The sequence below is a fragment of the Lepus europaeus genome, chromosome 9, assembly GCF_033115175.1.
Source record: "Lepus europaeus isolate LE1 chromosome 9, mLepTim1.pri, whole genome shotgun sequence".
NCBI lineage: Eukaryota > Metazoa > Chordata > Mammalia > Lagomorpha > Leporidae > Lepus > Lepus europaeus.
In genome coordinates this window covers 45,088,421-45,108,815 of record NC_084835.1, presented here as the reverse complement: position 1 = coordinate 45,108,815, position 20,395 = coordinate 45,088,421, and the positions used below count along the sequence as shown (strand labels likewise).

Here is a 20,395-nt window from a genome sequence, read left to right as displayed (position 1 = left end):
AAACACATTTTTAAAAGATCCATTTGAAAGTCCGAGTTACAGAGAAAGAAGGAGATGACAGAGATAGAGATAGAGATAGATAGATAAGAGAGAGAGAGAGAGAGAGAGAGAGAGAGAGAGAATCATCCATCTGCTAGTTCACTCCCCAAATGGCCGCAAAGGCCAGTGCTGGGACAAGCCAAAGCCAGGAGCTTCATCCAGTCTCCCAAATAGCAGGGGCCCAAACAGTTGGGCCATCCTCCACTGCTTTTCCCAGGCCATCAGCTAGAAGCTAGATTGAAGCAGAGTAGCTGGGACATGAACCAGAGCCCATATGGGATGCTGGTGTTGCAGATGGCTGGTTTACCTATATGCCACAATACTGGCCTCACATATCACAATTTTTATAATGTGATTTACTACTCATAACTGGTCTTCTAGGATAGAATTAAATGAGGCAAATTTATTTCAAAGGAAAATGCCCATAATTTGTCTTTGGAAAATTCTTAATTCAAGAAAAAGGTAAGAGAATTTTCTCAGGAAAAATCTGCATTTGAATTTCTCAAATCTTGTTTTCTCCTTATATTATGGCCCCAATATAAATGCATTCTATCTTGAAAGAGTTAACTTCATTTTGGAAGCATCTGTACTTTGATAAACAAAAGAAATACCAACTTAGAAAAGAATAAAGTAACTATGGAATATAATTGATCATTAAGGAATTTTAACCTGATAGCACTTTAAAGAGAGAGGAAAATTTAATCCACACATTAGAAAACAGTAAACACCTTAATTGTATATTACAAAAGTGTGAAATGGACATACTAGACTTTTCTTCTTGGTAACTAATGAGATTCTTTAATCATCAAAGGATTTTATTTTATGATTACAAATGTACTTTATTTAGAAATGAATTATTCCCATGAAAAGATTGAAAAGATTAGAACCTCTCTCCCCATGCCATTCACTTATTCTATTATTTGAAGATATTTTTAAAAGATAAAACAACAACAAATACTAAAAAGGATAAAGTATTACATTGTACATCAATACAATCCCATCAAGGTGGCATGTACCAATGCCATCTCACTAGTCCAAGTGATCAATTTCAGTTCACAATTGATAGCTCTGATAGGTCTAAGAATCAAAGGGATCACATAAACAAGACAAGTGTCTACTAATACTAACTGATAGAATAAAAAAGGGAGAGAAAGATCCAACATGGGAAGTGGGATACACAGCAGACTCAAAGAATGGCAGATGTCCTAAACAACACTCTGGCCTCAGAATCAGCCCTCAAGGCATTCGGATCTGGCTGAAGAGCCCATGAGAGTATTGTAGGCATGGAAAGCCAAGATACCATGGAAAAGAAAAAAAAAGAAGACCTAAATGAAAGATCTCTGCGAGTGAGATCCCAGTGGAAAGAACAGGGCCATCAAAGAAGGAGGTACCTTTCTCTGAAGGGAGGAGAGAACTTTCACTTTGACTATGACCCTATCGGGATAAGATCAAAGTCAGCGAACTCTAAAGGCTTCCATAGCCCTGGCAACCCCTGACTAGAGCCTAGGGAGATTACTGACGCCATGAACAGGAGTGTCAAATTGTTAAGTCAGCAACAGGAGTCACTGTGTACTTACATCCCATGTGGGATCTGTCCTTAATGTGTTATCTAATGTGCAGTGATGCTATAACTAGTACTGAAACAGTATTTTTACACTTTGTGTTTCTGCGTGGGTACAAACTGATGAGATCTTTACTAATTATATACTGAATCGATCTTCTGTATATAAAGATAATTGGAAATGAAAAAAAAACCTGGTGTTAAATTGGAAATGGCATAGAAAATTAATTATTTTTTTTAAAAAATATTATGTAGGATCTCTGTCTTTAATGTGCTGTACACTCTTATTTAATGCTATAACTAGTACTCCAACAGTATTTTTTTTTTTCACTTTGTGTTGCTATATGGGGGCAAACTGTTGAAATCGTTACCTAATATATACTAAACTGATCTTCTGTATATAAAGAGAATTGAAAATGAATCATGATGTGATTGGAAGGGGAGAGGGAGCAGGAAAGGGGAGGGTTGTGGGTGGGAGGGAAGTTTTGGGAGGGGGAAGCCATTGTAACCCATAAGCTGTACTTTGGAAATTTATATTCATTAAATAAAAGTTTAATTTAAAAAAAAAAAGATAAAACTTTAGAAATAAAGTCTTCAGGGGCCGGCGCTGTGGCGCAGTGGGTTAAAGCCCCAGCCTGCAGCTCCAGCATCCCATATGGGCTCTGCTTCGAGTCCTGGCTGCTCCTCTTCTGATCCAGCTCTCTGCTACGGCCTGGGATAGCAGTAGAAGATGGCCCAACTCCTTGGGCCCCTGCACCTGTGTGGGAGACCTAGAGGAAGCTCCTGGCTCCTGGCTTAGGATCAGCTCAGCTCTGACCGTTGCGGTCATTTGGGGAGTGAACCAGCGGAATGGAAGACCTCTCTCTCTTTCTCTCTGCCTCTCCTCTCTCTGTGTAACTCCAACTTTCAAATAAATAAAATAATTCTTATAAAAAAAGAAATAAAGTCTTTAAAGTTAAGAGTATCTGGCAGTGTGTATTTTATAATAACGATAATAAAAATAAATGGGAAAGCACACATAAAAATTTTAGGCATCTTCTATGGTTACAAATAAACAAGAGATTTCCCCCTTGCTCTTCATGCATTAAAAAAATTGGAATGAGATACTTGTGTTTAGCCTAAACATTCTATTTTTAAATATAAGAAAATAATTACTCAATAAAGTAAAAATTTTCAGCTACTTTAAGTGATTTCTCTCTTCTAAATTTATTTTAATCAATATTTTGCTAGCTATTTAATGCAACTTGTAATATAAACATAATGTAATTTTGGTCTATCATATATAAAATATTGGCTAAGGAATGATGATTTTCATTTAATGGACATTAGTTGGTAAGGAAATAAACTAATTGTGTGCTGCTAGTGCAGAGCAGTGAGTGGCAGAAGATGCTCAAAGTTTTCTCATCACAGGGCACACACAAAAATACTATTTTCTTTTCTTTTCCTAAGGACTCAGGCATTTCTTGGCATGTAGACTTAACTTAGTAACACTTTGATTTGCTGTGCTTTTCTGATTTGCTTTATTAAATTTTCTGACCCTTAATATTAAAGCACTAAATGAAAGACATGGAAAACTGAATTCTTTAAAGCAACAAAATCCTGCATTTTAACAAATTCTCCTTCCCTTTTCCCCACCTTTGTTTTGTCCTTATATTTTCCATGTTGGCGTCCATATTTAAATGCCAAGCAGTGTAGACATTGGGACAGCATAAGTGTGAAGAAGCTGGTTGAGCATGTATTTGGTCACTGACAGGTGCTATATTTCTATTTCCATAGGGATATTGATAAGGGGGAAAATGGATTTCCTATTGGAAGACAAAATCAGTAGGAAAATTTAGGGGGAGAAAGATTCTCTAAGATTGCAGGATAGTCTTCTCTAGTTATCTGTGAGAACAATCTTAGGAAATCATGGCTTTAAACTGGGATGAGGAAGGACTGTGTTGGAAAGGTGTGGCATTAAGCAAACTCAGCTTTTAGAGAATTACTCTGGCTGGTCTCCTCGATATAGAAACATGGGATTTCCAAATGTGGTGCTTGGATTCCAGAATACAGAACCAAAGAAAATGGTATAAAACAAGTCAATCCCAAAATATATTCATGGAAAACTCTTCTTCCACTGTTATTTTTCATTGCAGCATCTTAATATTAGCATTTATTTCTGCATCACAGGCATAGTGAATTTTGTTCTTTAAGTGGCAACAACTTACACATTTGAAAGTCAGTGCTTCCCCAAGTAACTCCTGCTCCAAAATGTGCCATACTTCACCCCAAACATAAAAATGGACTGTTTGTTTTGATAACCTAAAATATTTTTTCTTTATTTTTGCTTTAAGTCTGAGGACTTTGGCATTTGACTAATTTACCATGCATTTAAGGCTGGTAGCAATATTGGGAAAGAAATATGATAATCACTTGCTGCCACAAAGTATTCTATCTACTGTTCTCTTTTTCAGCTCTAGTTTCACATGTGTTGGTTCAATGGAATATTCAATAGACATTTATAGGAAATAAATTGAGAGATGAATGTAAACCATATGGCATCTGGAGGTTTATTTGCAAAGTCCCTGCATCAAAGCTTTCTCCAGATCACACCATATTAGCTATGTTTTTCCAGTCCAGCAGAATCAGGAAGGTAACCACAGACTTCCTTGATGGAAAACACATGAAAAACAGAGCAAATCTTAATATGTAGCTTGAGTCCTGGTCAAGGAGCATCCCTTAAAATAATTTTATTACCAGTGTGTACAGCACATTGCTTAGAACCGCACTAAAAACATGAAACAAGTTGATTTTGCTTAGGATTTTCTTCAGAATTTTAGGACATAAATTCTATTTATTTATAGTAAAAACAATGGTTTCACTGCAGTAGTATTTTATTAAAATTTCAAGACTTTTGTTTCAGTTTAGATATTTAAAAATCAGTTCCAATCAAAAAGAAATGCAATATCTAAATATAGCGTATGTACAGATGCACATTAGAATTTCTGCAGATAGGAATGGGACATACACCTTTCTGAACACACTCTCATATACAAAGGTCACCATTATTAAGCTTTGGAGGATCACATTATTATAAGTAATATTTTAAAAGCACTGCTTGGACAGAATGAGAAATGTTCCTAAACTTAATTTATATATAAAAATTTTCCTCAATCTTGCATGTACTCTGCTTTGTGCAGTTGGTTGCAGCTAGTATTACATCTGATACCAAATTAATTCTCATGCAGCCTGTTATATAAATCACTATGAAATGCCAAAAGATTATACATATTTTTTTAACTTTTCACTTACTTTCCAAATAGTTTCCATTTTTCAGTGTCACAGACTTTTCAGCCACTCAGTCAATTTTAATGATTTTTTTTATCAGTCTGAGTTTTTCCCCTCACTTGCAGTACATTTGTGTGTGTTTACACACATGCATGCTCATGTCAGGCCATGTAACACAGGTAATATGCACAAAATCTGAAAAATTCTTCCTTCTCTTGGATTCAAATTTAATGGTCAAACAATCAGAGAGAAAGAATAAACTGTTTCTGCTACTTAAATATGCAACATCTCAAGATGTGCCTTTAGAAATAAATATTAAAGATAAAAACAATAGCAATTCAACTCCCTGACCTCTACCCTCCCATAGTTTCCATTTTAGAGTGGTTGCTAAGGACAGTGGTGCCTTGCACTTTCCGGCAATTACTCAATTACCCATCTCGATCGCGGTCTCCTCCCTTTACAGGTTAAACTTCTAAATTTATGGGAGTAAGTTAATGCCACTCAGGACTTAAAAAAAAAAAGAGTATGTGAGCAACATCACTTAAAAAATATGTGGCTAACTGCTGGAAGCTATTAAAAACCAAATAAACAAAAGAGATTACACTTCAAAGAAATGTCAACAGTTTTTCCTCTCTCAGAACAGACGAGTTTTCTTTACTTATATCCACATCCACATCTGGAAAATGCTTATGGCTTTATACATCTTTTATGGTAAAATGAATTTATTGAGTTTTAAATTTTTTGTGATGGATTAATGCAATCTTCATAAAAGGTAAACCCACGCCCTAGTAAAAATCTGTCTTAACACTGAAGAATAATTTTGGCAATAAATAATAGCTCAATGTTAATTTCAAGGAGGCAAAATAATTTTGAGAAAACATAGCTAGATTTTTTTTAATTACTACATGGAATTGAAAATGCATTATCTTGGTCCTTCTGACCTATCTTTATGCTGGCACAATTAATTCTTAAATTGAGGGAAAAAATAAAAGTAACAGTTTGCAAAGCCAACTCAAAGTTTAAATGAATACATCTACTCCAATTAACTAACAATAGAATATAAAGAATGCAATAAATTTACTGATAGCAAGATCTCCAAGGGAAATTTTCAAAATAGTTAATGGATTTCTATAATTCTTCACAAAATTATATAGAATATTTTTGTGCATTTAAAAAGTAAGTTTAATTCCTTCTACAAAAATATGTGCCTATGCAGAAGGTCCAAACAATTGACTTCATATGCTGCACAACATTCTCCTGTGGCCCCAAATTGACAGTATTCATTTGATGTTGATTTATAATTAACTGAGTAGTAGCAACTTGCTCTCTATAGAGGCTTGCCAAGAAAAATACCACCTTTGTTATCCAACCAAATGTGGACAACTGACTTAAATTTAGTAATTTACAGTGTTGCTGGGGGTGGGAAAGAGGGATGAGGACTTGAAATATGGGAGAAGGTGTCATCTTTATAAGTCAGCCAAGAATTAGTTGTGGGTAGCAGGGCCATGGGGCACTGAAACTACAGAAATGTTTAAAATGGAACAACAAAATATGGACAAAAAGTAAGTGGTCTGTAGTCAATAAAAAAAGAGAGAGAGAGAAAGAAAAAGAAAAATAAACTCCAACAGACTGGCTGCAAAATAGAAAAGTAGATCTACTTTGCTTATTTATAAATGAGTAGCAAGTAGATTCTTTCACACTAACAAAACCAGACAGTAATTATAAACACAGGTTGGTTAAATTCCCTGCACCCTATCAAAGGAAACAAGCTTCTTTCTTTCCCAAACACTGTCATTTGTTTATTGAGCCTCTTTTGGGCTTGGTTTCATTTAAAACTATGTAAGCACACATCTGTTACCCCCAAACAATGTCAACCTTGTTAAGCTGAACCTCAATACTCATTATACAAAAAATTTGCAAGTAACATAACAGCAATTTTTAGAGTAGCCAGTTAGCATACTGAGTAAAGAATTTGGATTATTTTTGTTCCATTACAGAAAAACCTTACATTATAGTGTAATCATACGGGAAGCAAACAGTCGCCGCCTCAGTAGTTTCGGATAATTAGTTACCTAAATTTTCTGAGGTGAATTCAATGTACTTAGGCCGAGGAACATTATTGCTTATATTCTGAAATACCACAATACAATCTTGGTTAACAATGAAATTATAAATATTGGAGTAAAACGTCATTTTAGAAATCATTAGGTTTTATCAGTGCAGAACAACTGAGTTCCTCATTTAAGGAACTGTTTTATTAAAAAAAATGGGGGGCTATGATATTGCTTACATTAGCTCATGTCACATATCAGATTTCAAAAAACTTTAACACAGTAGACACTATTAAAACATCATTATTAGAGCTGTCATGCTTGGGTGGTTTGAACTAAAGTGAATTTCATGTATTTTCTGGGAGACAGCAATAATCAATCCTGGAGTCTGCATTTCTAAGCAGTGACCCAAAGTCCTGGGGAACTGCCCTAATGAACCATCAGGACAATTGGATGAGTACAGTGGGTGGGAGCTCCGTGGGGAGGGGTAGATCTGATAAAAGTACATGGAAATATAGGCATGCCACCCAATGCCCTCAGGCAACTAGCCAAATAGGACAATCACTACCTACTTTGATTTTTATCACTCATGCAATCCATCTAAGTCATTACGAGATCAGCAAATCTCTAGCTGCTTATATTCCTTTCCTCAGCCATGGCAGACATATCCAATCCATCACTGAACTTTCTCCCAGGAGCCTGAATAAACAATCACAGTCTCAGTGAAACATAGTAGTCACAAACTTCCAATCAATCTACCTGCTAGCCTAGTACTAGACTATGAGCTGAATCTTACAAAGCAAAGTGTGTATCCCTAGCATCTTGCACACCTGGCACATCATTTTGTTCAAGAGATGATCACTGAACTTGTCTCAGATGGAAGGATACAATAGTTGGGAGTACAGACCAGTGCCAAACTGGGTTAAAAACCTAGTTCTGCCACTTATTAACTCTGACTTTGAGCAAGTTACTCAACATCAATGTTTCTTAGCTTTGTCATCTATAAAATCCGAGGAACTAAGGGGAACTAAGGAATTAATTTATGTAGAATGCATAGAAGGGTGAGTACCTGAGAGCCATTAGTAAATGTTGACTACTATGATTTTCCTCATTAGTGTTTATTGAATGCCTTGTCTATATGGAAACGTTTTGTTAACATAAGCATCTAATATTCAATAAATCTTCATACAGTGGCCAGAATATAGATGACCTTAGTTAGGATATTCACTTCTTTAAATCCCTGAAGTTACTCTCCATTGTGGACAAAACAAAGTCCAAAATAACCTACGTAAGTCATCCTATAATTTCAAACCAATCTTTGACCCTCCCCCACCATCCTCCTATATGTCTTGCAACCCTTATTCATGAACCAAGCCTAAATTTCTGCTTGGTGAATGAGCTGAGTTCTAACTTATGTCTCCTGGTAAGCCATTCTCTTTTCTGTTTAGTTCTGCCTGAAAAAATCCCTTCTATATGAGACAATATTGACTTGTCTTTCATGACACAACTCAGATGTTACCTCCTATGAGAAGCATGCCCTAATTTCCTTAGTACACTAGTTTCTTTCTGACCACATTGACCTTTTTCTGCACCAGAATGTGAGTTCCAACTGTCTTGCTACTATGTGTGTCTCCAATATTTAACAGAATCCCAAATAATAAGTTTTATAAGCTACTGTTTCTTATATTTACTAAAATTATTAAATTTCAAGTACTCTTTACCACTTCTCCAATTATAAAAATATATGCATGTAGTAACAAACATAACAAAAGCTAATTATTGTTCCTTTATGTCCATCCAATCCTGCTCCCTGACATCTCCAGTAGTCGTAGTCTCATCTTTCTTTTTACTTATGTGACTATACAGTCACATATACCAGGGGCCAACAAACTGTTTCTCCAAAGAACTATATGGTAAATATTTCAGTCTTGCTTGTAATGTGGTCCCTGTCACAACTGTTCAATTCTGCCATTGTAGCAAGATAGAAGCAATAGACAACACAGAAACAAATAAATATGGCTATGATCCCATAAAACTTTATTTACAAAAAATAGACAACCAGGTGAATGTACCTTATAGGCTATAGTTTGCTGCCTTATAATACACACACACACACACATATTCTTCCTTCCTCTATCTTGGGTTTTATCTGTTCACTTACTTTTAAACAACATAGCATCATGCCATGCAAATTATTTCACAACTTTATTATGTACGCTACTAACTTCCAATAAATTAACAGTCAAATAATTGTTTCTTCCTTAATTTCTTCATACATATTTAAGACACACACACACACACATACACAATATGCCATAGTTTAAATGAGATATGTATACATACTGGTGTGTAATTTTTTGTGCTGCCTGCATGCCGTAAGTCCCCTGTGCATTCCTCTTTACTGTCTTCCATGCTCATCTGCTCATACACACACCCTTAATGTAGTGTTAGCTTTACTAAAAGGTTACCAACTGAAAGTCTTCTGTTTTTTATTCTGTTTTGATCATTTATACTGGAAAATCTTCCCAGATCAACTGGGAGAGCACTAGTCCATTCTTTTTAAGGGATACATTATATGGTGTGGATGTACTGGATACATTATTAGCCATTCACTGGGTCTAGATACTTGTACCTCTGAACAGTATGGCAACATATGTCTTTGTACATAAAGACTTTCATACTAGTGATCCTATATTCAAGGGATAGATTCCCAGAAATATATTTGAACCAAGTACACTATTTTTTATGAACATCATTAGAACTGTATTTCCACTTGGAATATATGAGATTGATTTTTTTTCTATGCATTCCTACAAGTAATTGGTTTTATCACTTGAAATACTTTTCTTCCCCAATGTTAGGTAATTTAGCATTTGATGTTACTTTATTTTTTTAAAGAAGATCTGTATTTTAAAAAAATTTATTTATTTGAAAGGAGAGAGCATGAGAGGGAAAGAGACAGTGAGCTCCCTTCTGCTGGTTCATTCTCCAAAGGCCTACAACAGCCAGAACTGGCTCAGGATAATGCCAGGAGCCAGGAACTCCACTCAGATAATGGCAAACAGCCTCACTCTTATTTTTTTTCTTTGATCCTGATATTTGCTGTCTTGGTTGAGGTAATTCACAGTAATGGAGGTGTACCTATTTTAACTAGTTGTCATGTGGCCTGAATCCTCTATAGTATTTCTCTTTGTAAGCAACAATTTTCAATTTTCACAGTTATTTCAAGTTTAAAAGGTGCAATGGCTGAGGTTGAATTTAATGGAAATGTAGTGGAGTTATTAGTAATAACTAGTATTTATTGAGTAGTGTTTATTAAGCACTTTATATACAATGCTATATTTAACATTCAACAATTCTGTGAGTAGACCCTTATATTACCTATATTGTGATGGTAGGGAATTGAGGCTGAGTAAACAATTTGTCTGTAATCACACTGATAGTTTGATTTACTCCAGAAGTTCAGCTATTAACTTCACATTATCCTATCAAATTTAAGAAATTCAAGACCAAAAACATGAACATGTAAACTCTTGTTGGTTAACTGGATATATTACTTTGAGTAACTGATCTGATTAGTTCAAATATTCTGTTTGAAAGTAAAAATTTTTGGCTATATAGGTCTTAGAAAGTTATATCCACAAATCAAATGTGAAACCTACCATGATTAAAAAGAAGAAAGAAAAAAGTGCTGGATTTGATGTTAGAGAACTTGAACTCCAGTTCTGATGAACCCTGTGACCTTAAGCAGTTCATTCCTTAGTCCCATCTATAAAACAGAGAGGATACTTTTTGTTGAAATAACTTCACTGGGCTTTACAACACAATGACCTATATAAAAACACACTTTTTTTTTTCCTTTTTGAGATTCAACAATTATTTTTATGTTGCCATTCTTGTGTCATTCTTGATGAATTATTTTAGATAATTATACACACGAATATTTTTATCTTAAATATTTCAGAACGCATGCTAAAAATTAAGGATACTATGAGGCACTTTTTAAAACCCAACAGCATGAGTTTAAGAGATGTTTTTTATTTTTATGACTACTTATAATCCACTTTGAGGACTCTACAGAACTTCCTTTTCCAGTGAATTATTTCTATATCGTAAAGGCATTGTGAAGAACAATGTAGGTTGCTGAAGAGCTTCAGGAAAAAAAAAATCACAGTACTTATATAATCACCATCTATTCTTTCTATCTAATGGCTGCAAAAAGAGAAGCCGTCTCAGTTATACCACTGAAGCAGAGCACCATGTGAAAGGCAGGCCACTATTCAGTAATTCCAGTTAGTGCGCCTTGGTTGGTCTGTCCTTGCAAACACAACTGAGGGAATTTTAGCTAAGCAGAAGTGAAGCCTCTGCCACTTAAAAGACTTGAAAAAGTGAAATAAAATTCAACACTCCTAGATATTAGGAGAAAACAGGTATTTCCACATCTTCAAATTTGCCCTGTGTAAGCCTACGACACCTAGGGACAGCCCTGTGCTCCCTGGAGGAGCTCAACAAACATTTCTTGATGAAGATAAACACCTGCTGTATTTAAATACGAGATGAAGAAGTCAGAGCGTAAATGAATCTAAGAATAAACTGGGTGTGTATGTGCACACAGCTACTATTAGCATTATGGGAAATTACATTCCCGCTATTATTATGATTATCATTCTAATGACAAAGGGCTACACACTGAGAAAGGGAAAATTATAAAGAAGAAAGGAATAAATCAGTTAAAAAGGAGAGTGAGTTTAAAACACAGATACTCATACTCCAAGGACCCCCAAATAAAGCAAAAGGACTCAATTTTTATAATAGAAATGATGGCAGGGGTGGAAACAGCAGTAGATGGCATGAGATTGGAGGAGGAAACAGCTTGAAACTGCAGGAAGAGAAAGTATACCATCTCCTTTACTAATCATCAGTCCTTCTCCCCCTCCCAATCACCCATCCCAAATGCCATGGTCCAGCATATTCTACTTAACAGATGTTCAATGCCTAATTTGCAGTTTGTTTTTGTCAATACTGTAATACCCAGAATCAGCATTGATAAATATTAGTTAAAGGAGAAAAGCATAAGGTTTGCATCAGCATTCATGAAAGAAGAAAAAGCAGGGAGTGAAAAGTTGTTGCTAACAAAGAAAGGAAGGAAGGAAATATTTAAAATTTGTACTGGGTTGTCTAGAATTAGGACAGACTTATCTACTTAATAAGCTCATTGGGAGCTCTCTGTCTCTCTGCCTCTCAAATAGTGTTTTTTTTTTTTAATTTCACTTAACAGGTTTCCCCTTTGGTGCTCAGTTGTCACCGATCAGGGAAAACAAATGATATTTTTCTCTTTGGGTCTGGCTTAATTCACTCAGCATGATGTTTTCCAGATTGCTCCATCTTGTTGCAAATGACTGGGTTTCGTTGTTTCTTACTGCTGTATAGTATTCTGGCCAATAGAATGCAACAACACATCAGAAAGATCATCCACCCAGACCAAGTGGGATTCATCCCCGGTATGCAGGGATGGTTCAACATTCGCAAAACAATCAACGTAATACACTACATTAACAGACTGCAGAAGAAAAACCATATGATTCTCTCAATAGACGCAGAGAAAGCATTTGATAAAATACAACACCCTTTCATGATGAAAACTCTAAGCAAACTGGGTATGGAAGGAACATTCCTTAATACAATCAAAGCAATATATGAAAAACCCACGGCCAACATCCTATTGAATGGGGAAAAGTTGGAAGCATTTCCACTGAAATCTGGTACCAGACAGGGATGCCCTCTCTCACCACTGCTATTCAATATAGTTCTGGAAGTTTTGGCCAGAGCTATTAGGCAAGAAAAAGAAATTAAAGGGATACAAATCGGGAAGGAAGAACTCAAACTATCCCTCTTTGCAGATGATATGATTCTTTATTTAGGGGACCCAAAGAACTCTACTAAGAGACTGCTGGAACTCATCGAAGAGTTTGGCAAAGTAGCAGGATATAAAATCAATGCACAAAAATCAACAGCCTTTGTATACACAGGCAATGCTTCGGCTGAGGAAGAACTTCTAAAATCAATCCCATTCACAATAGCTACAAAAACAATCAAATACCTTGGAATAAACTTAACCAAAGACGTTAAGGATCTCTACGATGAAAACTACAAAACCTTAAAGAAAGAAATAGAAGAGGATACCAAAAAATGGAGAAATCTTCCATGCTCATGGATTGGAAGAATCAATATCATCAAAATGTCTATTCTCCCAAAAGCAATTTATACATTCAATGCAATACCCATTAAGATCCCGAAGACCTTCTTCTCAGATCTAGAAAAAACGATGCTGAAATTCATATGGAGACACAGAAGACCTCGAATAGCCAAAGCAATCCTGTACAACAAAAACAAAGCCGGAGGCATCACAATACCTGATTTTAGGACATACTACAGGGCAGTTGTTATCAAAACAGCATGGTACTGGTACAGAAACAGATGGATAGACCAATGGAACAGAATAGAAACACCAGAAATCAATCCAAACATCTACAGCCAACTTATATTTGACCAAAGATCCAAATCTAATCCCTGGAATAAGGACAGTCTATTCAATAAATGGTGCTGGGAAAATTGGATTTCCACGTGCAGAAGCTTGAAGCAAGACCCATACCTATCACCTTACACAAAAATCCACTCAACATGGATTAAAGACTTAAATCTACGACCCGAAACCATCAAATTATTAGAGAGCATTGGAGAAACCCTGCAAGATATAGGCACAGGCAAAGACTTCCTGGAAAATACTCCAACAGCACAGGCAATCAAAACCAAAATTAACATTTGGGATTGCATCAAATTGAGAAGTTTCTGTACTTCAAAAGAAACAGTCAGGAAAGTGAAGAGGCAACCAACAGAATGGGAAAAAATATTTGCAAACTATACTACAGATAAAGGATTGATAACCAGAATCTACAAAGAAATCAAGAAAATCCACAACAACAAAACAAACAACCCACTAAAGAGATGGGCCAAAGACCTCAATAGACATTTTTCGAAAGAGGAAATACAAATGGCCAACAGACACATGAAAAAATGTTCAAGATCACTAGCAATCAGAGAAATGCAAATCAAAACCACAATGAGGTTCCATCTCACCCCGGTGAGAATGGCTCACATTCAGAAATCTACCAACAACAGATGCTGGAGAGGATGTGGGGAAAAAGGGACACTAACCCACTGTTGGTGGGAATGCAAACTGGTTAAGCCACTATGGAAGTCTGTCTGGAGATTCCTCAGAAACCTGAACATAACCCTACCATACAACCCAGCCATCCCACTCCTTGGAATTTACCCAAAGGAAATTAATTTGGCTAATAAAAAAGCCATCTGCACGTTAATGTTTATTGCAGCTCAATTCACAATAGCTAAGACCTGGAACCAACCCAAATGCCCATCAACAGTAGACTGGATAAAGAAATTATGAGGACTGATCTTTCTAGGAATGACAATCACTTCTAAATGATACTTGAGGAAAAAACAAAAATATGTGTTTTATGTAATTGAAATAGCTCTCCAGTCAATAAGGATAAAGCTCCCAGAAATATCCCCAGGCCCAACAGCAGTTGGTAGACAATCACTTCTCCAGCTCTGTTCTGTTTCCTCCTCAGTAGAAGAATGGGCAGACAAAAACAGAGTGCCAGCTCAGCACAAAGAACTTAGTAGGGCTTAATGCTGTGGGTAAAGAAAACAGACAGGGATATTGGGGAATCTAGGGCCTCTTACTTTTAAATGCCCAAATGTTTACCAGCTGACCTTCCCCTTTACTGCAGTTCTGGGAAGCAAGGTGCATACAATAAAGTTCAAACCAATCAACTGCTTTCAGCTGTTCTTGTGCAATGAATTTTTAAACATTTGGTCATTAAGCTCAATATATATTCAGGTCAGTTTTTGAACAGGATGGGAACAGTTTGGGAGCAGATGCCACGGCACAGCCTCATGGAAAGGGGACAGTAAAGAAGCACAGAGGACAGTTAAAGGGCTCCACCCATCAGCTTCAATTTCTCCCACTTCCTTTGCCTCTCAGCCACTGCTGTGGATTGCTTCAGTGATCCAGAATAGTTATTAACTTCTGTTGTCATTTCTTTTCACTAATTGAATGGCAGCCTGAAGACCATAAAGAGAAGACTGGTGAATTTTCTCTAAAACAGGATCCTCCATGAATAGTTTGAAGGTGGTGTGTGTTTGATTCGTGAATGGCGTGTTGACTTGTTAGTTTCTAAAAAGTCTCTGCTAGATTCTTCAACTTATTTTTGAACATCAATAAGCTGAACGCTTTCAGTGGTAAAGAATTTAAATCACTTAACCATTTCCCTTTGGTACATTCTGGCGGCCATATGTATGGAGGTAGCTTTAATACTGATATCATGGGGGTCAAACACAAGACTGCATTGAACATGGGAAAATAATAAGACACAGTATATCCTACAAACCAGTTTAAAAAGTTATCTTTGTGAGCTCACACCAGCAAAGCAGTCCAAATGACTGTATTCCTTATAAGGCACTTTTAACAGCAACATTCACCAAATTTTATTATATGCATTGCCCCTGCATGCTCCCAAACAAGGCAGGAGGGGATGCTGCTAGGGTTCATGTTTTAGATTAGGACATACGTAAAATCTCCTCTAGCAGTTACAACAAATAAAACTCCAATGAGGCCAGGTATGTTTGGATGATGGAAAAACAACCAACCACAGCCTGCTGATAAAATAAAGTAGTGGTGCGGGAGAAGGCAACAATCCACTTTACAAGGCACAGCTGGTTACGAAGAGGGCCTTTTGCAGGACCGCAGCAGCTGGCAGTTTGGTTTAAATATTTGACTCGCCAGTAGTCACAACGCTATCACAATTGCGACAAAGCAATAAAAACAGGGTGTTAAATATTTATTTTTGTGTTTGTGGCAGCAAAATTCTTTACTCACAAACTATCAGAGACATAGGAAACCATTCATATATACCTAATTAACACAAATATCATCTCTAGTATACAGTCTTTAAAGTATTTTACCCTGAAGGTTTTTACCAAAGTGAACATATATTCCTAGGGGCATATCATCACTGACAGATATCTTTGTAGAGTGACTGTGGGAAGGTAAGTATGGGGACAACTGTCTATATTTTAAATAGCCAAATATCTAAAAATTATTAAAGTGTTGATTGTATGGACATTTGTATAGATTCTAATATTAAAGTTTTCACTGAAAAATCAAGAACTGGTAAGTAGCAGTTTTAGGAAGAACTTACTGAAATTAAAAAAAAAAAAACACTATTTGAGAGGCAGAGAGACAGAGAGCTCCCATTTGCTGCTTTATTCCCCAGATACCAGCAATAGCAGGGCTGAGCCAGGCAGGCCAAAGCTGGGAGGTAGGAACTCAATCCAGCTCTCTCACGTGGATGGCAGAGATCCAACTATTTGAACCAGTGAGCACTGGCAGGAAGCTGTAGTCAGGAGCCAGCACTGGGCCTCAAACCCAGAAGGTCTTATTTGAGCCTGAGGCATGTTAACCACTAGGCTAAATGCCTATCCTGAAAAATCTACTTTAAATGGCAATAGAGTTCATTTTCTAATTCTCATTTGAGAAATCAAATAATGTAAAATGTCCATAGACAAAAACATTAAGGAGTCTCTGGATTTTTTCTATATATATATGTATATATATATATATATATTTATACATACAAATATAGATGAAAAGTAAGATTCCTTTGAGAAAGGAACATTTCAGGTTTAAGACTTGAATTTTTAGAAAGTGAGGCTATACAACTGATTTCTCTCCCTCTAATGCCACTCTAGGTAGAGAGCGCTGTGGTTCACAGAAAGGATGGAATGATCAAGAAAAGGCATTAGAATGAGTCAAAAATTTTTAAGGACATTTCTAAAGCTTCACAAATACAGAGAAGGCAAAAAAAAAAAAAATCAGACCAGCTCCTTCCCTTAATTATAAAAATGTTTTCCCCTAAATCATTAATCTCTTTCTGACAGAATTTTAAATATGAAAATATAGCTCATTCTAGTTGTTAGTACCTGATGAAGGCCTTTTTAAAATCTAGATACATGTAATAATTTTTTTCATCTTATGATTATGTCATCAGGAAAGTTTATTTTTAATAACTTTTTTTAATGTGTCACAAAAAACAATGGTTTGTGCTCCCTCTGTTGGCTTTTCAGCAGCAGTTAATTCACAAAATCCATTCCTGGAGGTCTCCTGCCATAGCTGGGCACTCCTGCAGCTGCACCAGAGGACAAGATATGTCATTAATTGAACTTTATGTTCCCGTTAAACACATTCTAATTCCATTGCTTTCGAATAAGGCAGAAAGCAAGAGATATTTGTAATAGGGAAGAGCCATTTCACAACCAATGAAGAATACGGATGCCCCTAGATACCAAGCCAGATTAAAAAAAATGTATAAAAGTGGTTTTTCTAACCATTTGAACTGGTGAGGAAACACATTAATGAAATAATTGATTTTGTGTTTATTCCCTTAATTGTTTTTATCTTTGTAAAGAGCCGCAGAGTACTAAAATGAGAAGCAATTCATTTTATAACTTTGTCAGAGTGAGTTGGGGATGAAAAAGCTGACAATTTCACTTATTTTTAACTTCTCTTCGTATTTTTTAACAAAAGGAATTTGAGACCAAAATTATTGTACTTTCTTGATGAATACCTTCGGTTAGTCTGGCAAGGCCTCCTAATGCTCTTCATTTATTGAGAAAACTCTATTCATGATGGATTGTCCTTCTCCAAGTCTTTTTTGCAGTTATTGTCTAAATGTGTGTTTTAGGCTTTAAATGCTAAAATACCTATTCTGAGAGTTTCAAAGCTCAACTATCCCAATATTTCAGGCTCATGTGTTTGTGATCTACTGATCTAATCATATATTTTGACAATCTTATTTGTCCTTCTCTGTAAATATCTTTCCAGGGTTAGACAAGTGTGTTCTTTTTAAAAGATGGTCAGAAAATGACCATAGCTACTTCTCATTGAGCATCTGCTGTGTGCCAGCCATCATGCTAAGCACTATGAATCCATGATCCAGCTTCATCTTCAGAAAGTTACTCTGCAGATCATCAGAGGCATTATCATCATGCTCACTTTGCTGGAGAGGAAATTAAGGATGAGAGAGAACAAATAATGTGGCTAAGGTCACAAAACTGACACAGAGCAGAGCAGGATGGGACATGGGACTTAGGAAAAATGCTAAATCCTTGTTGAAAGAACAATGGTTTCAGACCTCAGTGGCCCTGCTAATCACCTGGGGATGTTCAAGGACAGATTTTGCTTCAGATGGATGGGATGGCATCTGAGAGATTGCATTTCTCATGAGCTTTCAGGTGACACTGAAGTCAGGGAGCCTCCTGGTAGGCTGTGACTAACCACACCATAGGCCAGTAGTTCACAAAGTTTAGGGACTTCACTGTCATGGGGAAGGCCTGTTAAAAGACAGATTGGTGAGCCCCTAACCAGAGAACTTCTGATTCAAAGACATTCAAAAATGTGTTAACTTGGATTTCTCACAGTACCCGCCCATCTCCCACTGATGCTGATGCCACAGGCCTATGTATCACACCTAGGTAACCTGTCATAAAAGATAAAGTCCTACTCCAGAGATTCTAACTCTGCAGGCACCGGGAGGGGCCAGGAAGAACAGGCTTCATGACAGTCTCAAGGTGATTTTTTTATCATCAGGTAAATTTGCAAAATACAGGTTGTATCAAAGAATATACAAGTAACATGTTACCTTGGAGTTTAGTGTTTAGTGTTCTACAGACTATGAATAATAGATTATATTACTCATTGCATAAAATAATAGTACATATTATTCAAAGAATACACTCTAGTACATAAAGTCCTTAATTTTTAAGAAAAATGTTTTCATTGTAGTTGGCTTTTGGTAGGAGAGTCTTTGAAGCTGTACAAATTTCCAAGAAGAGTGCCTGAATCAGTAGTTTGACTTCTAAAAAATGTGGGATTTTTTAATTCGTTTGAAATCGTGTGTGTGTGTGTGTGTATTTTGGTACCAATGAGGTATATTTCCCAAAATATTGGCTACAGAGCAGACATCCACTCACCTTGCTTTTTTGTGGAATTTGGTCTGGTAGCTGTTGACAATTACACTGATGAGGTGAATGAGATTTGTGTATGTGTTTGCTGCTATGTCCAAGCTAGAGCAATCCTAATAGAATCCTGAGTCATAAAATCATCTGCATTTTTTTTTGGTAAACAACGCTTTATGGGGGTCGGGAGGGGAAGGGACAGGCCTCCAGGTAATAAATAACACGTACTGGTGACAACAGGGCCAGGCGGGGACTGCGGGCCGAATGGCCCTAGTCTCAGGCTTTGGGAGCTCTTGGGGTATGGTTAGGGATCCCGGGGGGACACAGGTTCCCCCTTTCCCCATGGCTCAGTCTTGCCCCAAAGCCAGGCCCACCAGGCCAGGGAAGGGGGACAGGTGGTGGGGCAGCTTCTCTGGGGCCAGGGCAGCTGGGACACGGCTTCCTGGGGCCCGGATGTGGGCCCCAGCCAGAAGGACAGGGCTGGTCCTGGGGAACAGGTAAGCTGGCTCCGCAGGTCTCAGCAGCCACCGGGCTGAGGGGTCACAGCCTGGGCGCTCCGCGGCTGCCACAGCGGGTGAAGTGAGGCGTCGCCATACTGGATGCCTGAGCCCATCCTCTCCGGGTCCAGCTTGCCTGGGTCGATCTTGTTGAGGATGGTGCAGTCGCACTTCAGGAAGGCCTCCTCCACGTTCTCACCCCAGAGAGCGCTCGTTTCCAAGAATATCAGCTCGTTCTCCTGGGCAAAGTGGGAGGCCTCCAGGAAAGTGACCTCACGCTCAGGGTCCAGGTCTTTCTTGTTCCCACAGAGGATGACTACGATATTGGGGCTGGCTGGAGTGCGGACGGCGGTCAGCCAGGCAGCCAGCGAGTTGCATGTCTCCCGGCTGGTGATGTCATGTCAGGGCAAGATGACATGAGCTATTCATTGCCGTTCTCCATTAACAAGCTCAGTCTACACATATACCCAGGGCAAAGCAGGAACTGACCCTTCCATTCAAGGGAATCGTCCAGTGTGTACTTAGCTGTCCTCTTCCTGCACCTACCTATGGGCCAGCTGTTGCTGCTCCACGTTGTAGCACAGTGGGTTAAGCCCCTGCCTGTGATGTCTTCATCCCATATGAATTCTAGTTCAAGTTCCGGCTGCTCTACCTCCAATTCAGCTCCCTGCTAAAGTGCCTGGGAAACAGTGGAAGATAGCCCAAATATTTGGTTCCTGTACCCATGAGGGGGACTCAGAAGAGATCCAGGTTCATGTTTGAGCCTGGCCCAGCCTCAACCATTGCAGCCCCATTTGGTGAGAGAACCAGTGGATGGAAAATCTCTCTCTCTCTCTCTCCCTCTCTCCCTGTAACTCTGCCTTTCAAAAAAAATAAACAAATAC

The 20,395-nt window shown here is 37.6% G+C and overlaps 1 protein-coding gene across 1 annotated transcript; it reads right to left on the bottom strand.

The window, feature by feature from the left end:
- Positions 1-19,531: 19,531 nt before the first annotated feature.
- On the bottom strand, positions 19,532-19,912 carry LOC133766254 (ras-related protein Rab-4B-like; the record flags this gene model as incomplete). Its single annotated transcript, XM_062199969.1, has 1 exon — positions 19,532-19,912. A coding segment is annotated over one exon (381 nt), but the record flags the coding sequence as incomplete, so codon positions are not given.
- Positions 19,913-20,395: the final 483 nt, after the last annotated feature.